The 23,421-nt window shown below is 34.5% G+C and overlaps 2 protein-coding genes across 4 annotated transcripts in view; both read left to right on the forward strand.

The window, feature by feature from the left end:
* Positions 1-10,817, forward strand: part of Ldh (Lactate dehydrogenase) — a 34,637-nt gene extending 23,820 nt beyond the window's left edge. The window contains exons 6-7 of one of the 3 annotated variants that reach the window (XR_012464748.1): positions 6,751-7,040; positions 7,089-10,817. Coding sequence is in view for 2 of the 3 variants with exons in the window: in XM_023172197.2 (XP_023027965.1) it covers positions 6,751-6,915 (165 nt within the window). In the remaining variant the exon portion in view is untranslated. Of the gene's footprint in view, positions 1-641; positions 2,458-6,750 lie in introns of those variants that run through there. The other 2 variants (XM_023172197.2, XM_023172185.2) reach the window with 2 other exon arrangements.
* Positions 10,818-20,149: 9,332 nt separating this feature from the next.
* Positions 20,150-23,421, forward strand: part of Best2 (bestrophin family protein) — a 96,729-nt gene continuing 93,457 nt past the window's right edge. The window contains exon 1 of the mRNA XM_074172247.1: positions 20,150-20,368. Coding sequence (XP_074028348.1) covers positions 20,298-20,368 — 71 coding nt within the window. The 5' untranslated portion in view covers positions 20,150-20,297. The remainder of the gene's footprint in view (positions 20,369-23,421) is intronic.

Consider the following 23,421-nt stretch of genomic DNA (forward strand, 5'->3'; position numbering starts at 1 on the left):
GCACATTCGCATTCAAGATACTAATGAAATAGATGAAAAAGCGGTGAATCTTCTAGACTTCCGGATCCCAGAAAAACCACAGTTGCAAAAACGTCGAGATTCAACCTCTATCCTCGTAGTCACATACAACTGATGATGTCTGCGGCAGTAGCAGACGAAACGTTTGTTACTTCAAATTTCATTACACCATGGCCTAGCAGCTCGGATTTGTTCTCTTCAATATTGAACCATCTATGTTCAGATTTAATGTATGGTTTGCTATAGAATTGCTTTTTGATTTCCCCATTTGAAAGTGAGGAATCAAATGAATGTCGATGAAACTTCTGTCACTAAACTAACTGTTATTTATTCCGAAATTGGTCATGGGGTTATATCAAAGCCACTGTTCATGTTCATGTTCATCACAAAACACCTCGAATCGTCTTATTGTCGTGATGCGGGTCATAATTTTAACAAATGTACATTCGTTGTGAGTTGACAGTATTCTTTCAAGAATTATCCAAGAAAGTAACTTGAGATATTTAGCGAATAATTGCAGAAACAGATGCAGCGAGTAAGTATTCATCCAAGCCAAAACAAAAATTGCTTTTTATTGAGATTCTTTCTAATGAGTTTATTATTTACATGCAATTATTATTCAGGGCCACCACGAAATCGAAAATGAAGTATTTTTGTCAGTACCAGCTGTTCTAGGAGCTAATGGAATATCGGAGACTGTTCAACAAAATCTTACAGATGAAGAGAGAAGTCACCTTCAAGATTCTGCCAGACTTATGGGAACTGTTCAAGATGAATTGATCTTTTGAAGAAATTTGGACTTTTTTGGACTCAATTTCTTAGTTTCAATTTGTTATAGTAATTTATATTTTTTATTTCTTAATAAGGTGGGCACTGATTTTCTGAAATTGAATGGAGCATTTATACAAACCTCATTTCAAATACCAGTGCTTTATGTACCTGAAGATCTTCAGATCTAAAAATAGAAGTTTGAGGAATGAATATTCAACATCGTTTTCAAAGTTTCGTTTCTTGCTGTACGATTTTTTGGAAATGAAGTAATTGGTGAAAGTATGACCTGCCCATAGTTTCTAAAAAAACATCTGATTCAGTACTATACCCTTCTTAGTTGGTTATATCAGCATGTGTCATATAATTTATTTAAGTTTTTAATTTATTTTGATGTAATAGTGAATCTCTCAGGTTGAAATATTTTTACCAAAAGTGTCTTCAGTACAAATTATTCAGTTGCTTTAAGAAATGAGGAAGGTTATTCTCTAATGAGATAACAAATTGGATTAGAATGAGAATAAACGTTCAATTGCTACCTGAAAAAAAAACTATAATGGTCATCAAGAATATTGTGATCATCTTTCAAGAGTTCAGGAATATTCCTCTGTACCAAACTTTTCTAAAAAATATATTCTATTCAAATTCACTTTCCTGGATTATTTGCGAAATGAAATGTTATTACATTGGAGATCCAGAACCAATTCGGAATGAAGTCACTTTGTTCCCAAGATTTTCAAGTTATCTATTTCAGATGTTTCAATCAGTGCCGGATTCACACTTGATAAGACCCTGACCTGAATTGAACCGTCAGCTGAGGGGGTGGCTCTCCACAAGCTGTGGGTCCCCTAAGCTATAACACAAGCTGTGGGTCCTGTAAGCTACAATTGTGCACTGATTATAACGAGCTCAAAGTATTTGAAACTTCGAAGATCTGGAACCAATTGGGAGTTGAGTCACTTTGTTCCCAAGATATTCAAGTTGGATGTTTTAGGTGTTCCAATCAGCGCCGGATTCAGACTTGATAAGGCCCTGACCTGAATTAAACCGTCAGCTGAGGGGGTGGCTCTCCACAAGCTGTGGGTCCTCTAAGCTATAATCGTGCACTGATTATAACAAGCTCAAAGTATTTGAAACTTCGAAGATCTGGAACCAATTGGGAGTTAAGTCACTTTGTTCCCAAGATATTCAAGTTGGATGTTTTAGGTGCTCCAATCAGTGCCGGATTCAGACTTGATAAGGCCCTGACTGAAATTAAACCGTCAGCTGAGGGGTGGCTCTCCTTAAGCTGTGGGTTCTGAGCTATAATTCTGTACTGTTTTTAACAAGCACAAAGTATTTGAAACCTTTGCCATATGAATTCCCATCTACTTGAGAGTGGAATATCTCAACAGTAGATCTGTAGTCTAGGAATTATTGTGATTTGATATTCACATATTTCTCAGGAACTCTGAAAGAAGTTACTGACGCAACATATCATTGTTATCCTGATGTAATTTATTGAGAGTAATATTTTGTATGCGTACTTGTTGTAACCAATTTTGTATTTTGTGATACGTATCGTAATTTTAGTAAGAATTAGGATGATATATTTCATATTGTGAATTCGTTTTATGCTTCGCTTTTTGATTAGTTTTTTTATACTTGCAGAAATATATACATTCTCTTCAAGGTGTTTTTATTGATCCATCTCGTCTCTGATTAATGTGATTGTTTGAATTCATTTTGAACACATAAACAATAATTTACAGCTTGTGTTTTGTAATGAACTCAAGAAATACTTTCTTAACAGAATGACTAAGAGAGTAAAATAGTTTTCCTCAAACTTTGACAGTATTGAACATGTCGGAATTTGAATTCTGGCCAAAATAGAACATTGAATAATGAATTATAGCTTTTGTTGATATCAATGTGTCTTGTAATGAACTGCCAAGAGATATATTGATTTAAAGCTACGGAGTTGTACTTGGAATTTAACAGCCACTGAAACCACAACATCTGTAGACAGAGGAAAATGGTTTTACTCAAACTTGTACAAAATCTAATCGAATTCCTAAACATGTATTCTAATTGAATATGTGAAGGGGAGGAAAACAGTTATTATGAGAGAGCTGGAAATATCTGAAACTAGGTAATTCCATGAAAATACTGTTAAAATTTGAGTTCTGACTAGAATGTTAAATACATTTTGAAAAAATCAAAAAAGGTGTAGAAGTAAAAAAACCGACAAGGAGTAGTATCAAAGTTTCCTTCATTCAATGATGAGAAAGAAGATGCGTCAGTCTATTTTCAACAATTGTAATTCAAATACAGGTGGAAAAACTCATATCAGTAAAAATTTAATGTCTTGACCTTAGAAACTAAAACAAACATATTTGAGAAACTTTTTAAAAGGCCATCTTTCAAGCTTCTGATGGACGTTTAGCTAATCAACTTAGCATCATCGAGAGACAAGAAGACAGCTTTTTTGTTCTGGTATGAAAAAAGTGTTTTTTTCATACTTGGTTGTCATTAAATTCTACTCAGATTCCAACTTCTTTGTTACCTAAAATCAGAAGACTTGCATGCAAAAATGACTACAATCACACGCTATCTTGAAGGAGGATTCCAAACAACTAGTTCTACCTAAATCGACCATAGTACTAATGACAAGAGGAAGGTTAAATGATGAGTCAATCAGAAGGAAACCTGTGCAGGAATGAGGATATATTTTCTCATCTAGAAACGTCTCATTCACGGAAGTTGGTGCTCCAGAACTTCTTGATAAATACAAATATGTTTTCAAATATTATTATGTGAGTTTGTAATCGATGAAGAAATAATTAGTGTGATTTCTGGAAATAGGAATGCAGTTTTCACTCACTATATCATTTATTTTGTCATTGTAGTTGACAATCACCTCAAGATCTTACATCAACTTTTGTGTAACTATTTTGCACCATTTATTTGCACTTTGTGAAAGATTAATATGTTAAAAACTTTTTGAAAATATAGTATTTGTGATGGCAAATATTATAATTCGTCACCTGAAAGGTTTCGCCTGTCGGAACATGTTCCTGAAGCTCAGACATGGTTTGTGATCATTATGTCCAAGAATCATGTGCCCTCATTAGATGCAGAAGAGTAGAATAGGGTCGGAATGTAATAAATTTATGGCAGCAACTTCGTTCTTCCCCGACAGATAGTATGACCAGATTTATAGGAGTTTGCGCTGATACTTGCCGCAGAGAGAGTTCTTTACAGAGCTGACCTCTTGTGAGTTGTTCTGTTTTTCCCCTCGGATAGTGTTGGGTTAGGTTAGGTTAACTCGACCAAATAAGCCTAGCTTCTCAATGAATTCTGTTAGTTTTTATGGTGAGTGGTCTTTCAGATCAGATGGCGAGAGTACGTCTCTGCCAAACTCTAAAAACCTGATTTGGTCTCCAGCGGGGCAGGAACAAAGTATGTGCTCTGCTATTTCATCATTTTTCGAGCAGAGGCGACACATACTGTTTTCCGACAGTCCGATTCTTTGCATATGATGATTCAAATGACATTGATCTTGAAAAGGGCTGTTAGACATCGTAGTTCATCCAACAATTGTTTAGTATCAAGCTTCGGTGGGTGAATAAACGCCTTGGACTGAGCCATTCCTGGAAGATTCTGTCAGAAGTCCATGAATCATCTTACCATGCAGGTGTTCAATGTTTGTTTGGCAAAGCCCAAAGGGATGCCAATGACAGGTTCTGGCCCGATGAAGCTGCTTACAGCACCCTCCTTTGCAAGGGAGTCATCAGCCTCATTGGCTTACAGACCAGTATGACTAGGTATCCAGACCAGAGACAATCTGTCAAGTCTTCCTATCGAGGTGAGTCGGTTTTGGCCAGTTGCTGCCAATTTAGAACTTGCTTGGTAGGAACTGAGAGCTTTCAATGCCGCTTGACGACTTGTGTATGAGATTGGATTCTTGCAATCTCTTAGCACACAATTCAATAACGTAAGTTATTGAATTGTGTGCTAAGAATCTGAAGGTGTTTTTAGTACATCTGTGAACCAGCAACTCTCTGCTGGGATAGTGTACATCTCATACGGCATTCAGATGATGGAGGAAGACCGTTGCACATTTGTCTATCCTGAATTCCATATCGGTATCGTGCGCGTATTTTTCCACCACCCTTTTGGAATGATGGAGACTTTTTTCTTCAGAGGCATGAAGTTCAACGTTTACCATATGAAACAAATGGGCGACCTTATGCTTCTCATTTCCAGGATTGCCACAGTTATACCTTCGAATATGTCTGAGATGCAGAAACAATAACCACAGAACAGTATGGTTCCAGAAAAAAATGCTCCTTCCATTACGAATGGTATTGAAAGTGCAGAAAAATACACCCAATGATCTGCCAGCTCTTATGTCGACCATATTGACTTTATCAAGTTGGCAATGCTGGTAGTCACGGTAGGATGAACTTTGCAAACATTTTTGGTTGTTACCCGAATATGAAATGTTTTGGATGGCTTCGCTTATAATTTTTTTTCATGGTTTGTATTGCCAAGACTTCACCAAGTTTTTCCATGATAATAAGAATCTGGATGGATCGACCTTATACCTTTGAAGGTTATTTTCAGTATGAATTCTGGTAGTCGGATGTTGGGTTTTGTAACCAAACAAACTTCTTCATTCTCTAATATAGATATTATTGAATTACTACATAGATGTATAGATTGAATTACTATATAGATATTATTGATATTATTTTTTGTTGCTGAGACCAAAATTGGAGTTTTTTTCCATTATTCGGTTTGCGGAGTACCAAACTTACCTATATGAAAGAACTAGAGAAAATTCAGAACAATTTCTTGAGGTATTTATTTTGTAAGCGATATAACAAGTGGCCAAGCTATAACTCAACAAGGTCTTTGAATCTATGACATGAATTTAAAATATTATCTTGAGAACAGCGACGCCGATTTTATTATCTGCAATGATATTCATGCACAAACTTGTAAATAATAACATTGATTCTTCAGAAATTCTCAGTATGTTGCCATTTCACTTACCCGATTTCCGTTCATGTTCAATATTCCACCATAAGTACTGCAATTACAGCACCACTAATATCTTTACTCAACTTAGTTAATCTTTTGAATATATCAATAGATGGACACTTTTCCAGTCAGTATTCCGCACAAAAAATTAGAGCATATATTAGATTAAGCTATTTTAGCAGTATTTCCTTCTACAGTTCTGGTAGATATTTCACTATTTTTATACGTTCATAAGTATTTCACAGATTATATAACTTTCATTTCATTGTTTGGTGTAATAAATGAATAAATGAATTAGAAATAAGCTATTTTTTATCAAATTCATTGAAACAATGTGAAATATCATTTTATGTTCTTGAATTACTACAAAATTAAAACCTTTGACAAATTCCATTGAAGTTTTCAATTATATGCCTACGTCCAAAAATTAGCTTTGGACATCGAATGCTTCAATCATATGACATAGTAAGTATATCATTGAGTACTTGACAGTGAAATCAAGAAAGAAGTTTTGATAGAAAATCTATTTTTCATTCATATAATACTAACTGCCTTGTGGTGTATGGGAGATGTCAAATTATTTATTTTTGAATTACCTAAAAATCACTCGAAAAAACCCCTAAATGATGGAAGATACTTGAAGCAGATGAAGATAAAATATTTCAGTTGGTAGAAAATGTTGAAAAAACACTCAAAACTTGCTTGAAGTGGAAATATTGCTCACAAAAACTGTAATAATATCAAGCGTCTATTTCCAAAAAGTATCCCTTTTCAGCTTTCCCAATAATATGAAAGATTATATCTATAACAAAAACATAAGAAACTGTTTGAGTTGGACGAATAAAATGAAATAAAATCCAGTTCTCCCACTGGTCAGTATGAGTTTTCGGTAATATCCACCACATTATTACTAATTGTTGATTTATTTACACACAGGGAATCCATGATCTCGACGAAGAAGTATTCCTTTCTCTCCCTGCCGTCGTTGGTGAAAATGGAGTTACCGATATCGTCAAGCAACAACTGAACTCATCGGAACATGAAGCACTCAAAAAGTCAGCCTCTGTAATGGCTACAGTTCAGGGTGATATCAAGTATTGATCAGAATGAAAGCAATGATTTAGCCACTGTACTCAGTTTTTACAAAAAGTTTTGTTGCGTCGCTAATTTAGGATTGATATTTTATTTCATAAGCTTTTAATGGAACTCAGATTGAAAATTCCACGGCTTGAAGGCCTAAAATAGTGAGAATTTCAAAGTTTTCTATCCTAAGTGCTAGTACATAGTTGACAATATCACTTTTCATCATTCTTTTCAATTCTTTGTTGTGATACTTATTTGAGCGGCAAGGAAAACATTTTTATGTACCTTTATTCACTTGGCCAAAAATAAGCTTCAACAGTCAAATTTGACTTTCAAAATCAATGGTGACCAACACAACCATTTGACAAGATATTCAGGCAATCTGAAATTAATGAAAATGAAAACAATTGGGCAAAATTCGATTTATTATGAAGGTATCAAATTTTACAATAAGCTACCGAATGCTTAAAAAAATGTAATGGACAAAAATTCCGGATTTATTTGAAAAAATATTTATTGTTTGCATAGATATATTATCTGATGAGTACATTGTTCATGTTCATGCTGATAAGTATGTATATATGTGTGTATATGTATGTATATTTATATTTTTTTCAAGTTTAAGTTCTGATTTAACTTTTTTGTGTTCTCTGTCCGTACTTCATTATGTTATAGTTAGTTTTTTGAAATTGTTTAATATAATTGTTTTTTCAGCTATTGATTTTATTCTTCTTCAATTTATAATTCTTCTTCTTTAGTTATTTCACGGATTTCAAATCATTTTATACAATATCAGACAATGGAAGTCCGAACTAATGAAATTCATCATGAAACACTGTCAATCACCTTCAAACAGTGACGGCTCGTGCATTGGAGAACAGGGGAGGCTAAAGTCATAAAAGACTATATACACACAGAAAAGCCCGCCGGAAGCTCGAAAATTTTTTGGGGTATGCCACCTATTCAAAGCCAAATACGTAATATTTGCATAAATGCAAACAAAAATTGAGTATTGCCGAAAATTATACGTATAAAATTGACCATTTAAAATACAAAAACAAGGAAAAAGGGTTGTCTTTGAGTTAGTTAAAAAAATGCTAAATTGTGAATCATATTTTTCCCATAACATTAAAAGTTCCTTGTAATTGCCGCGGTTAATCGGATCTTCGGTTTCATCGTGTCCGCGAAAAGCTAATTCTTGGGAACCCAAATAAATCGTAATATCGATAAGTCTTTTTGAATTTGACCGATTTTCCCTAACCTGATTATTAAAAGAAATTATGGCATCTTTTTGAGCTGTATCTAAAGCTGTTGCTCCATTTTGTTTGCTAAACAATTTTAATTTATAAGACGAAAATATATGCTCTTTAGATTTTAAATGTCTTTCTGTAGAACGAGGTGAATTTTTTAAATCGGAGTATCCTATTTTAGACCACGTTTGGTATTCGGTTTGTACGGAAAATAAAACACAGGGCCAGCAAAAAAGTTTTTCTCGTTTAATGGAGCTGGTTAACCAATCGCATTTATCGTACCAACTAATATTGAATCCTCGATTTTGTCGATTACATGACGCTTTAATTGAAATCAAATTTGGTGGAGGCCTTCCCAGAGTTTCAATAATGTAAAATTTGTTATCATAATATAAAGACTTGAAATTATTTGTCAGCAAGCAATCGACTATATCGTCAGATTTTTCAATTTCGTCCAACTTATCCAAAATAAATGGAAAAAAACTTACCGAAAAGTGAAAATCTGAAAACACCTTAAAATTGAAGGAAAACACTTTAAAAACACATTAAAAATATACCAAAAAGCACTGCTATAATAAAATACTGCCTGTTTTATACACAAATAACAAATATTATCAAGAAACACTAAAACGATTCACCGAAATATTTTTCAGTCCCGGTCCGTCACGGCGTCCCGTCCGAATAATTAAATCAAAAACAAACGCAGTCGTACACTAACGAAGATCAACTGGAGGCTAGCCTCCTCTAACGCGATAATTTCTGCAACTTAAATTACAAATCGGGACGTATATCGCTGACTGGATCGGTGTCGCGGAGCTTGTGTTTTTTTAAAGCGGTCGGAGGCTTAGCTCCCTTGAAACGTATCAACGTATGGCATTTATTATTTCAGGTTTCTTTGTTATTCGATCGTTGGTGGTGCGTTTGAGGTTTGTTGATGCAGGATACGGTGTGGAACGTACGACGTAGGAAAAATAATCATAATTATTTGTCAATTTTTTTTAATTTATTGCGATTAATAGCCTCAAGTTTTATGGGGAGGCTAAGCCTTCCTTGCCTCCTCTGACGAGCCGCCGCTGCCTTCAAACAAACATTGTATATTTCTAGGGAAAATATCTTGTTATCATTATTATTGTAAAATTTCATTCTTTCCCTCGAAAATATATGGTCTAGGCTTTCACGGGAATGTTATAAAACCCTGCCAGTGCATTTTCAATACAGGTAGTGGGTTTTTCCAAATGCTCGTTTATAATCTATGAAAAGTGCAGGCCACAGCAGACACTTGGTTTCTCCTGCGATTCTTAATTTTGTATTGTCTTGACTACTTTCTATCGCACCTAAGACCCAGCCTTTTTTTTAAAGCTCAGAGTATATCAATTGCTGGCATTTTAAATTTGGTACAAGTTTTTTACTAGACTTGTATACGTAACCGCCCTATGATGTAAGTGTATAATTCTTTTGCACAATTGTCGGATTTGGAATAAAATATTATAATTGATTTTATTCGTAATATCATAGCTCGCGGTAAACTAATCGTGAGCCGAACAATTTCATTATTTCATTTGAATCAGTGAGAACAACAATTTCATTTATTTAAAGATATTATGCTGAAAGTTGTGATTCTGTTTATGAGTACAACAAGTAAAATATTACAACTGAGTATTAATAATTTTTTAGTGTGATGTCAACATATGTATTTATATAGAATATATCAAGTTGGTATTGGAAATTGTTGGTATTTGTAGTGAGTAGTATTTTTTGAATATATTTTTCGTTTCATCTTTCTTCATCTGGAGCATGATATTTAATCAGGAATCTAACCCTATAATTTGTGATATTGATGACTTATTTATTTTGTGAAAACTCATCTTCAATTAAATGATATAGATATAGAAATGAAATACTTTGTCTAATTTTCACTTACTTAATGTATTGATAGTAATACGACCAAGGTTTCGGTTTTTACACCATTCTCAAGTATTCTAACACTACTGACCTAAGAGAAATATCGGAGTATATATATCCGAGAGTAGGTAATAAAATACGTTTGTAATATATTTATTACAAAACCTAGACGTGAAAGAATGAAGAAATCTGGCATATATAGAATAGAATGTAGTGAATGCTCTGCAGTATACATATACAGGCCAGATCGGTAGAAATTTCGAAATGAGACTCCATGAACACGTCGGCGTAAACAAAAAAATCTTCTATGTACGAACATCTACAAGAAACAAGCCACAAAATAAGTAAGAAAAACCTCGAAACCTTACATACATGTAGTAAAGGAAGAAACATGAATTGGTTGGAAGCAATGGAAATCAATAAATCAATTAAAAACTCAAAATATAGAACCCTTAACGAAAAAACGCAATTAATCACAGTTTGAAGTTTATGTAGTTGGTAATATACATACTCCGATATATATCTTAAGTCAGTAGTGTTAGAATACTTGAGAATGGTGTTAAAACCGAAAGCTTGGTCGTATTGATATGTTATTAGGTTTTTATGTTACTAGGTGAAAATATCAATTATGTTGAAGCTGCAATAAGATGTAATCATGTTTTCAGTATTGCTTAATCACTGTCACTCAGGAAAACTCATTGATGTTCAAAATTTTCAAATGTATTATTTACGTAGTGAAATATTAACGATTATATTATTTTAAAGTTTCTTGAATAGTTTTATTGAACTCTGCTTCGATCTTCTTCTTCTGAAAACTGTTCCTCATAACACATCTCACATCAGTGGATTCCTCACACGGTTGACCTTCATGAAAATGGAAGCTATCTGCCTAAGAATACCATTCATGACTTTTTTAATCCATGAAGAACCACTAAGATCAAGAATACGATTTTTACAAATTGATTTGGGTAAAATCTAATAGAAGTTCAATAGTAGGATACGTGTTTGCTCGTTTCTTATTTTACCTATTTTTTTTATAACAGAAGACAAGAAAATTTCTTACCAAGAAAAAATAGAGAAGGCTTCTGTATCTCTGTATCTGTAGAGTAGGGAGGATGTGTAGGCCACATGTGACCATTATACATCCTCCCGAGGAGTTGTCCTCCTAGGTCATCCTGTCATTTCCAGGAAGATAGACAGGTCACTAGGAGACATCTCCCTTATATTGGCAGGTGTTTCATATCCTTGTTCACACATCCTACATAGAGGTGTATCCACTAGCCCCATATAATGGAGGTGTTTCCTTAGTTGACAGTGGCCGGTCAAAAATCCTACTGTTAAGCGTAGGTTTTTCCTGGTCATCGTCATCGTGATCCTGGCAAGATTTATTCCTTTGATTTCATTCCATTTCTTTGGGGATTGAGCATTGTCGAAGTCATCAGGCCGTAGGTCCTAAAATTCTTAGTCCAGTCGCTCCCTTGGCTAAAGAGTCGGCAATGCGATTACCTATATTCATGTCGTGTCCTTTAACCCACCTTCAGAATAATGCTTTTATCTACCGAGGCTTTGGCTAAATCTTGGTGGAACTCTAGTACTTACCCTGAGGTATATCTAGATGAATTTTCGAGTTGAAAAACCCACTGTAACAAACTAATGGGAAAATTGAATTCCCCGAATTTCATTCTTTCGAATCTTCGAAATTTTCTCAATAAGGCACAGCTACTTGCAATTTACTACACCTCAGCATCGGATGTTTTCATTTGTTGAAAACGTATATTGCGTACCTTGGTGCATACCCCAGTAAGACTGGTTTAATGCAGTTCTACTCTAGAACTGTCAGGAAAATTACCGATTTTTGAGTCAGATGAAGTAGCCGTGATGTGATTTCGTCAGACAATACTAAATTCCTTCCACAAACCGGGAAAATCAATGCGCCCCATCGTGTCAGCTATTGGAGCTCCTACTTACCTAATAGCAAAGTGGCTCACTAAGGAATTTGAAACCTTGTCTATTGCGGAACCAAGTTTTAGTATGAAAAAACTCTTTAGAGTTCATACAAGATACAAAAAACGAGGTTCTGCAAGAAGGTGACATTTTGGTTTCTTTTGATGTTAGTTCCATATTTCCTAGCGTCCCAATTCTACAGATCTTGCAATACTTCAGGGAATTACTAGAGGATAATAATTTCAATAATAACGAAATCGATGAATTCGTTTCTCTTACTAATTTGTGTATGAAACAAAATCGGTTCCAGGTAGAAGGTTGCTTTTATGAACAACAGGAAGGAACGGCCATGGTAAACCCCTTTTCCCCTACCTGGTTCATGAGCAGATTCGAAATGGAAACCAAAGAAAAGTCGAAGTATTTTCCTAAGATTTGGCTAAGGTATGTGGATGATATTTTTGCGATATTCGATACCAAAAAGTCGAATATTGACGACTTTGTTCCCATTTTAAATAATACTTAGATGTCCATCAATAAAATTCACGTATGAGTTAGAAAATAAGGGACTACTACCATTTCTTGACGTTTTGGTAATGAGGAGCCAATATGGAGGGTTAGAATACGATATATTTAGAAAAGAAACAAGCATGTACAGGTATATTCCTGACAGTTCACATCACTGTGGACAGCACAAACGTGCCGGGTTGAATGTTTTAGTGCATCGTCTTTTGAATTTCCCTCTAACACATGATAGGTTCCCAAAAGAAAGACGTACAATACAAGAAATAGCAGCCACTAACGGTTTCTCGAGGGGTACTGTAGATGACATAATAAGGAAGCAGTTTAGGTTAAGAATGAAAGACATCTCGACTTTCAGAAAGGACAAAAACCAAGATAAATACATCTCAGTTCCATACCACCAATATACGAGGAACTTTGGAAAGATTTTCATCGAACTAGTTATGAAGGTGGTTTTTAAAACAAGTCATACACTACAGAGCCCTTTGGAAAGTCCAAAAGACAAAGTCGAGAACTCGGGAAAGTCTAGAGTTTACCAAATTGAATGTAAGGACTGCAATGCAAAATATTATGGACAGACAAAAAGTTTTATCAAAGTAAGATACAAGGAACAAATGGCACACTTAAAATATGGAAGACCTGAAAAATCAGCAGTCGCCCATCATATTTTGCAACAAAACCATTCCATAGACCTCAGTTCATTAAGATTAGTTAGACAAGTTAACAACAACAGGCAACTAGATGCCTATGAGAGTGTAGAAATAAGTAAACACAATAATATTATGAATAACGATGACGGACCTATACCAAAGAGCATACTATATAGCTTCTTAAAATAAAATGATGTTGTTGGGTTTACTGATTACTACATAAGGACACATTGCAAAAATAAATTTGAATAGGCAATATTGTGAAATTTTTATATAGCTGAAAATTGTTTTTTGTAAACATATATTGTAAAATAATAGATAAGGCAAAATTGTAAAATTAATTTAGGTTGGTATACCTGTACGGGTGGTACGCCTGGATGGTCGACCTATATGGGATACCTATATAGAATAAATAGGGTTAGCTCGCATTAGTTTCTAGTTTCAATAACGATTTGGTGTTGGGAGAAAAACTCAAGTAATATTCAGACTCCAAGATATCATAAAAAAGCGTGAAAATGTGAGACAATTCAAAAGAGACTTGAAACATTTTTTATTTGAGAAATGTTTTCATTCTCTTTCCGAATTTTCAATTGAAAATTAATGTATGTGACTCCCTCATCCTAAATTTACATTTTATTTTTCGTTTCAATACTTTTAATAACCCTTAGAATTAGGCCTAACAATTCCCATACATGTATTTGTCCAAGGAAAGTAAAAATTTATTATTATTATTAGTAAGCTTATAAACTGTCGGCAGTGGAATACAAGTTAATCATAGCGATTACGTAATCACCTTGCTGAAATTCAACTATAATTATTATATTATCAAAAATTTTATTCGCAATATTATTCGCCATTAAGAATGCCGCTGACTGAACACCCGGACGATTATCAATATAAACAGGATTTTGAACGATTCATCTGTCCCTGATCAGAAAATACTGGTTCATGGTTCGTTGAATACTTGGCAATCTTCAAGTGATTAATTGATATTTTTCATAATTAGAGTCTAGATATGATATCCCTGAAAATTTGCATATCAAACACGATCATTTGGGGGCTCCAATGCCAATTCAATTGTCTATGAGATTTGGTACGGTTTAGAACTTCGAAGAGGCTCCAAGAAATTTTCAAGGTGAAGACTGACCTCACCATGAATAGTAAACACTTCAGAATATTTCTCATTCAGATTCCCTTCCTGGATGACTTTTTTTTTATCTTGTTTGAATCATTCCAAAATAGATAATGATTTCATAGTATTGAAAACTATCACACTTACTTTGCTATACCCCTCTGTCTTATATTAAATTTAATCTTCGTAGTAGGAGAAATACCAACCTCCTTCAAAGAATCAATGACAATACCAATTTTTGAGTCTGGGGATAGAAAACTTGTAACTAATTATAGACCTATAACACTCATAAACAATTTTGCAAAAATTTTGGAAAAAATGTATAAAAAAGAGTGGTGCGTTTCTTACAAAATAATAATTTTTTTTCTCAATGTCAATTTGGTTTCAGAGAAAACAGATCCTCTGAAAAAACCATCTTTGAAGTAGGTGATTTAGTTAACAATTCTTTTCAAAATCAAGAGAAAACTATAACTGTTATGGTGGATCACAATATACTTCTTCAGCGTTTACATGATTCTGGTATAAGAGGACTAGCGTTAAACATCTTTGAGGATCATTTGTCTAATAGAATCCAGAGATTTAAAATAAATGATTCAATTAGTGAATCTCTATTAATAACCAGGGGCGTACCTCAAGGAACGGTGCTCGGTCCTATCTTATTTCTAATATACATAAATAATATTTTTTCAGTGAGGGACTTCGAAGGTATAATAACTTCATTTGCGGATGATACAGCATCAACTTTTGTCGGGAATACATTGGAAGAAGCTTACAGAAAGGCTGAGGTAGGTATAAATATAATTTTCCACTGGCTAAGTAATAATTTATTGAGTGTCAACGTCAAAAAAACTAAATTTATTGCATTCTCCTCAACAAAAAGGATCTGCCCACTATTACTGAGATTAAAATCCATAAACTTACTTGCCAAAACGATAGACTCCCTTGCACTTGTCCCTTTATAGAAAAAACTGATACACTAGGACCCTCAGGGGTCCTAGTGAATCAGGGCCTTCGTTGGAATGATCATTTTGACTATACGGTTAAATAATTGCGTAAGCTCACTTACAAATTTTATCAGCTCAGAAGTATAGTCAGTAGAAAAATGTGGCTTACTGTATATGATGTCCTGGCCGAGTCCATTTTACGGTATTGTCTAATAAAATGTGGTGGAATATTCAAATCTTCCTGACGTGATTTAGAAATGATCCCAAACTCACTCATGAAAATTATGTTCAGAAAGAATAAATTCTATAGTACTCAAGCAGTATATGAAGAGAGTGGAATATATAATGTAAGAAAACTGTATACTTTCCGTTGTATTATATGGACAGCCAGTGTTACGGGTACATTTTTTAGAATATATATAATACTCGTTTACACTCTTCTCAGATTGTAAAGGTTTCACGATGCCGACAATCAAATTTTATTACCTACATACATTGGACCAAAACTCTACAATTCTTTACCGCCGTCACTAAAATGTATCAGAAGTTATACTAAACTGAAAATAGAATTGAAAAACATTCATCAGTCTCAACTACCACAGATTAGAAACAATACTGAATAGTTGACTAATCTACCATACCGCAATCACTTAATACAATATTACAAGCTGTTGTTTCTGTATCTTTTTTCGTATTTGATGCTTTTATTATGCTAAAAGACTTCTCATCACTTTGGTTGTCCTTCTAGGACTTCCCAGAACTAATTAGTAGGTTTATCTTATTTTGTAAATGTATTGGATTCGTGACTGTAACACAAGCTTGGCTTAGATAGCCACGACCCTTCATACATGTTATTTATAGTTCTGTAAAATAAGCTCTAATGATATATATTTTATATTAATCTGAATTGAATGAATTTGATTTTTGATTTGATTTTGTTCATTTGATTCATTTACCGATGGTACACCATTACTGCAAAGCAAACAACTGATTTGACTACTAAAAGGTATATCCAAGGAAACTGCATATCGAATGTACTTACATCCATAACTTCTGAATTTATGGAGTCCTTGAAAGCAAGTGATACTCCTCCAGTTACCATTTTCATCAAATCGAATTTGCGATCTATGCGACGTACCTACATTTATTAATAGTTGCGATGTATAGGGTATGTACAGGGTATGTACTATGGCCACGATGGAGCGCCATGGTGAATGGCGCTCCACCGTCGGTTGTATAAAGATATTTGAAGATAGTATTTATTGAAAAAAATGTTCAGAATATGATGGAAACATAAAATAATATCGTTCTATGAAAGGATTTTTCCAGAAATGTCAGTTTTATTTAAGAGCAGCGAGACAACCATACTTTCTGTGCATGCGTATATATTTTATATTGAAACAAATGTGCTTGAAATGACAAGCCAAACTGAAAAGTGAAAAATATATGAAAAACACAGATTGATAGCACCATAAACTGAAAAATAAAAAATAATTCGAAACTAATTTAATTTTGTTGTAAAAGAGCGTGAGGTGCCAGTCTGTCAAACAGCTCCTATTTATGACAGTATTTATGACAATGGATATTTAGCACCTCACAAATTTATTTTATTCATAAATAGATTTATTCTGATTCCAGACCTATTGAAAATCATTTGTTACATCAAATGATAGGACTTATTATCGATGTTGAACACAATCTTAAATCAGTTTCGAATTATTTTTCAGTATGTGTTGCTATTGAAGCGTGTTTTTTTTTTTAGATTTTCAAACTATTATTTATTCCTAAACGATGTTACATGTGAGCATTACATTTTTTTGGAGTTCTATGCCACTTAGAATAGTTCTCAAGATGTCCAAATCAACATGCAATACTTACTAATTGATTCGTTATTGAAATTTCTGCGGTCCCGTCTATTGCATATTATCTAATAATCATTACTCTCATAAAACTCAGCCTAATGCTGATTGTTTACCCACGTAGTTTTGTTGAAGGCATTGTTCCACTGTTCCTAAATTCACTTACACAGTTCCGTTGTTGATATTGGCGTCATAATTGACAATCGATAACTTGGAAATTTTGTGTAGTATTCACAGTATATTCATCTTTTCTTTGAAAGAACTGCCCATTGACTTCACCCGAATGAAACTTCTGGGAACTCACAAAGCATTTGCGTCACTTCTTTCAGATGAATTTTTCACATTCTCAGGTGAACACGTTCTTATACCACCAGTATGAGCTGACTAGCACTTAAAAAACAATATATTTTCATGAAAATAACGGGTTTTGGGTATAACTTTACCAGGAATTTTGAATTCTGAAAATTCTTTTTCTCCACGCTGGTTTATTACGGCCCTACATCTATCGTGCATCGACAAAATGAGATTGTCAATGTCTTGTTGAGGTACATTTGTCCATTCAGCGATTAAAAGCTCTCTCAATTGAAACGTTGTATGAATGTTCCCCATATGCGGAGTAATTCTTCGTTGAAGCATGTCCCACACATGCTCGATGGGATTCAGGTCCGGTGATTGTGCTGGTCATGGCAATACATCAACTCCTCCGTTGGTGAGCCAGTCAGTCACTAGATGCGCGACATGTGGACGAGCATTATCGTGCATTAGGTGGAAGTTTTCACTAACAGCACCAGCAAACGGACGGACGGTAGGTGGAAGAATGGTGTCGAGGTACTTTCGAGCTGTGAGGGAGCGATTTGGAAAAACGAGATCGGTTCTGCCGCCAATCATGATTCCGCCCCATAGCATTACTGTACCACCTCTGTATGTGTGGACTTCCTGGACGTGTCTCAAACGTTCATTATTTCCAGGTCGTGTCTACAGTCTTACTCGACGAGAATCTGGATGGTATCCAAATCTGGATTCGTCTGTAAACAAAACTGTGGCCCAATCATTTGCATCCCAGTTTTGATGTTCTTGACACCACTCTAATCTTCTACCGCGATTGCCTCTCGACAAAGGTGGACATCTAAGTGGCCTTCTGTTGTGGAGATCTGCTTCATGCAGTCGATTTCTGACAGTATCACGACCAATGGTTACCTGGTGCGTCTGCTGTAACACGTTAACCATCTCAGGTGCTGTGATTGTCGGTTGTCTTCTTGCGGTTAAGACCAAAAATAGGTCTTGAACTGCAGTTGTAGCGCGTCCTCGCCCTGGATGTTGTTCGGCTGGACTGCCAGTTTCACGGAAACACCGCCACAATCGACTGATAACACTTTGGGAGACCCCCAAACGAAGAGCTACATCAGTTTGTCGCATGCCACATTGAAGAAGCCCTACAGCTCTATTCATCTCAGCCAATGGTAAGTGATGGCGTTCCATGTTAAAGCACAATATTTCCAGTTTAATTTCTGAGCAAGAACTGCATAGAATGCACAAACTCGACACTTTCAGATTATTCATTTTAGCCGAAAACCTACAGTTTGTAAAAAACTTGATGAAAGATTAGTTACCGTTTTTGCAGGCTTCATTCAACCCATAGAAATCTACAGGGTGGTCGAGTGTACTAATTTAATCGAAATTAAACGACCTCATGCATTTATTTTCATGATATTTAGTATGTTATAAAAATATCCCTAGACTTTTCCGATGTGTGTACATACATAACAAGTAGACAATACATGTTCTAAAATAAATAAAGCATACTATGCAATAAAGCAACTGAAATCAACATTAAGGGAATCAGCGTTACTCAGCATTTATTATGCTATGGTATACTCCCATATCAATTTTAATATTATGATCTGGGGGAGGGCAAATGATTTTATGAGAGTTTTTGTTGCCCAAAAACGAATTATAAGACTTATATTCAATATGAACTACAGGGACAGTTGCCGTGCTATCTTTATTGAGAAAAAAATATTAACAGCGCCTTGCATCTTTATCTTGAAATGCATAATGTTTGCTAGGGAAAACCCTAATCTCTTCACAGAGAACGCCACTGTCCATAACTACAATACCAGAAATGGACATCTATTGCAAATCCCTCAACATCGTATGTCATTTTTCAAAAAATCTCCATAGTACAATGCTATCACCTGCTTCAATAAGATACCAGATAAATTTAAAAAGGTCAAGAGTAACCTAAAATTCCACAACAATATTAAAAACCTTCTAATACAGAAATGCTATTATAGTTATCAGGACTTCTTGAACGACGATCTCCCAAACAACTCAAATACATTTTAATTTAAAGTTTTGTCTGGCATTCCTAGTCTAACATTGTTATTTATATTGTATATATTTTTGCTTATTTTGTGTGTGCCTTATCACTGCAATGTAAGTTCACTGAATGTACTACTCATTTGATTATTTGACTTGGGGTCCTCATAATGTCATATTTTAAATATATACCCTGACTTACCACATATACCAAGTGTATCGCGTTTTGGTCAATAAATATTATCTTATCTTATCTTATCATATATGAGCACATATGAATTACAGAATTGTAAGTGGACAATATAGCAAAAGTACGTATGGTTTTTTTCATCTACCCACTTAGACGTAGAAGTTCAAGTCTCTGACTTTGAAGAATATGCTCTTTCAACTTTAACTATTCACAATAAAGATTACTTTGACTATACTCGGAATACTCTGTATTATACATGATATGTTATAAACAACTACTTTCAGAAACCTTTCTTCATTAAAGTTTCAGAAATAAAACGAAGTTTCAACAAAATATTGACCTTCATCAGCCTCCATGTGAATTTATTGAAATGATTACATATTGAACTAGAACGAATTTTGACATATCGCCATTCGTCGTTATGAATATATTTCATGGTAATTCCAACACCATAACACCAAACACGTTATTCGAATAGACTAATTCATTTTTTCAATGTGCACGCCCCACTATGCATTGCACTTACATACACACCTGCGATCACCTACGCTAGTGACTGTCAAGTCAGTCTTTGTGAAACGGTTGCCGGTACCACAGTACGACTTCGAATGTCCACCAGAGGTTGCTACGATTCTCTATGGTGTTTGTGACGTGAGTGAAGCAGGGCTAGGCCTGCTGTGATAACGAAAATATGACGGTTACTTATGGGGGGCGGGTGCCCAACGGAAGTACTTTTGGGTGTTTTTGGAAAGTTCTAGGCATGTGAGTAGTGAATTAATTCAGCTGATATCTTCGACACTTCTTTATTTTGTGGAATTTCTTGAAGATTAGCTCTTGAAATGAGTTACTATTTATTTTAACGAGACCCGGCTCCTTCACCCCAAACTATCAATCTCTTTGCTTTTGGAGAACCCAATTTCCGGGAAAACTACAATAAAAACAAAGGAAGTGACGAAATACAATGGTCATTAAACTATCTACCAAAACATGACGGTCACCACTTCAATCATGGTACAAATCGAAACGAAACATTTCAGGAAATGTTCCCCGTTCCAGAACAGCTGGAGAAGTAGCGACCAATCTAATACAACCGTTAACTCATACATTCAAAGACGTCGCTATATGAACTTTGGTTGACAAACTGTGCCAATGAGTTCTAGATAATGTGTAGTTGCTAGTCTGAAAATTAATTGGAATAGTACATGACTCGTATTCGGAATAGCCGAGCAGACTGTTGATTAAAAAGTGAGAGAGGAAGTTTCATCAGTGTATCGGCAGCTATAAAATTCTACTGGTTTGTTTTGAAAGCAGCCTTGATATTGTTTCAAACCTCTTTTGTTCCCTCTTACTTTTAGTGTCAATGATTTTACGTCCTTCTTATTGCAATTTATACATGAGAAAATTGATAAATGCGAATCAGCAATAATTCTGAGAATATATTATCGATTTTTGTAAACTCAGGTTGAATAATTATCTAACACTGCGAAATAAGTAAAATATCGAATTGTACTGTTTGCTATTCGACTATTTCAGTTTTTTCAATCTGTTAAAGTGTGATTTTGTAGTATTCAAACATTACAAGGCAATACCTGAGATTTTGAATCGTGTAACAACCTTGAATTTATAGTTTTGCACTACGAAATATGACTGCATATGCCATAAAAATATTATTTTGCGCTGCAATTTATGAATACTTGCGGTCTATACTAAATCTCTGGTTGGAATTATCATGTCGACTCATATTTTAGCAATATAATCTGTCTGTGAAATTGGGTTTGAAAAGCAAACACATTATAATGACCTATCGACTGAAATTTTGACTGTTAATCATGTTAATCCGTCTCTCAATTGGAACAGACCATTATTGTATCTTCATCCTATAATTAAAAGATAACTTTAGGTGATAGAATGATTAAATCCATATGAATTACTTTTTTCGAAGGGCTATGTTGGTATTGATTGTTCATGAGAGTGATATTTCGTTGTCTAATAAGCAACTTCAAGGAAAATATATAAATTTTGTTTACTCAGTTTCCATGTTCCAATATTATCTCGATTTCGTTATTTATTGTACTGAAAACAATCTAGGTTGAGTTAAAAACACTTTGCAGTGACGCTTCTCCTTTTCAAATTATGATAATTCGAAACATCTTTTGTGTATTTCATCAGTTCGGCCTTCCATTGTCTAATATAATATAAATTGATTTGAAAACCCTGAAAAAACAATTAAAAAATTAATATGATTAAATGAAAATAACAATTTTATTAAACAAGAAACTGAAATTACAAAGAAATAACATACAAGCAACAACCAAACAAATAAAAATTGAAAAATTAATAAAAGCTGAAAAATGAAAATTAAAAGATTTCAAACCAAGTTATGTCACGACGAGTCCTAGTTCCAGCAGAAGAACAACAAAAACGATAAACAACACTATGATATTAGATTGTTCCGAAAGTTTTGTCCGTTTCAATGTCATATCTATTTGCAGCTCCGTATCTCAATAAATATTCATTCTCCTGTGTCAGGGTATAAACTGATCAATAGAGATTTTTGTAACCATCTCACCAAAGGATCACCATTTTTTCAAGCACTTTTAAACCTTCATCAATATCAGGACCAGGCAAAAACGGCCTTCGTCCACTTCATCGAATTTCGAGCACACAATTTTTATGCTGACGGAATTATTCGACTTGTGTTACGTTTACAAAAGGGCATTGATTCAAATGACGCTTATTTTGAATAAATTGAACGAGGATTCAATAAGGATTAAACTACAGTTTAAAGTAAACCCATGTAAACGGAAAAAAACTTTGAAACAACCGAATAGTTTCAGCTATGTTGTGTTCAATCCCATAAAGTTTCCAAATCGAATCAAATGGAAGTTAGTTGATTATTTTCCATTATACTGTCTACAGAACAGTGGTGCAATTTTTCTTTTAAATTATCAAAAATCGTTATGATGTTTGGGTCTACTACTTCCGATACCAGTTTATTTTGAAGTATATTTTCTACGACTAATAATTGAAAGAATAGGTAGCATCGAATATAGTAATGGGACTGGCTATAAATGGAATCCTACAAAAGAAGCAGTCTCCATTCACCTACACTGCAGGTTAATGGACTAACACCTATCAGAACACAACTGCTCGTCTGGCTTATACTAACGCCCTGGCTGATCTAATGTCCTTCGTGGTATTAGCCAGGGGAGTACTTTTTCTGATAGGTGTTAGTACATTTTAACCTGCAGTGTAGGTGAGTTGAGACTAGCCTGAACAAATTGTTCGTTTAGACAATGTGATGATATCGAATGCCCTCAATAGTCACCAGATTTTTCTGGTACCTCTTGATTTCTTTTTGGAAAGATGATTGAAAAGTAAATGTATAGAACTGAACTTTCGTGTTTGGAAGATGAAGTGGAAACACTGCTTCTCAAAATAAATGCCATCTTTGGTAGAAGTGTAAAGAATACCATATCGTTCGTACTAGTTTATGGAATTATTATCAACATAGTTTGATGGCTTGGTGAATAAATCTTGATGGAATGATATTTGTACTTCGGAAGACCCAATAGGTTTGCATAAAGAGAAAAACATTTCTCTAAGATATGGTGCAGCTGTACCATATTTTCATCTGGGCAAAACATTCATATCTTCGGGGGCAATATTCGCTACATTGCTAAACAACATGCGACCATAAAAATTTGAATTAACCGGCTATAATTGTATAGCATTGGATATAAAGAAAGTGACACACTAATATAATTATAGCTTGGAATCATGTCGAAATGAAGCCAATCTCTAGAATACTACGA

Source organism: Leptinotarsa decemlineata, unplaced genomic scaffold (genome assembly GCF_025532065.1).
Source record: "Leptinotarsa decemlineata unplaced genomic scaffold, Ldec_3_MD MMD2_tig00000035_RagTag_RagTag, whole genome shotgun sequence".
In the NCBI taxonomy this organism is placed as follows: domain Eukaryota; kingdom Metazoa; phylum Arthropoda; class Insecta; order Coleoptera; family Chrysomelidae; genus Leptinotarsa; species Leptinotarsa decemlineata.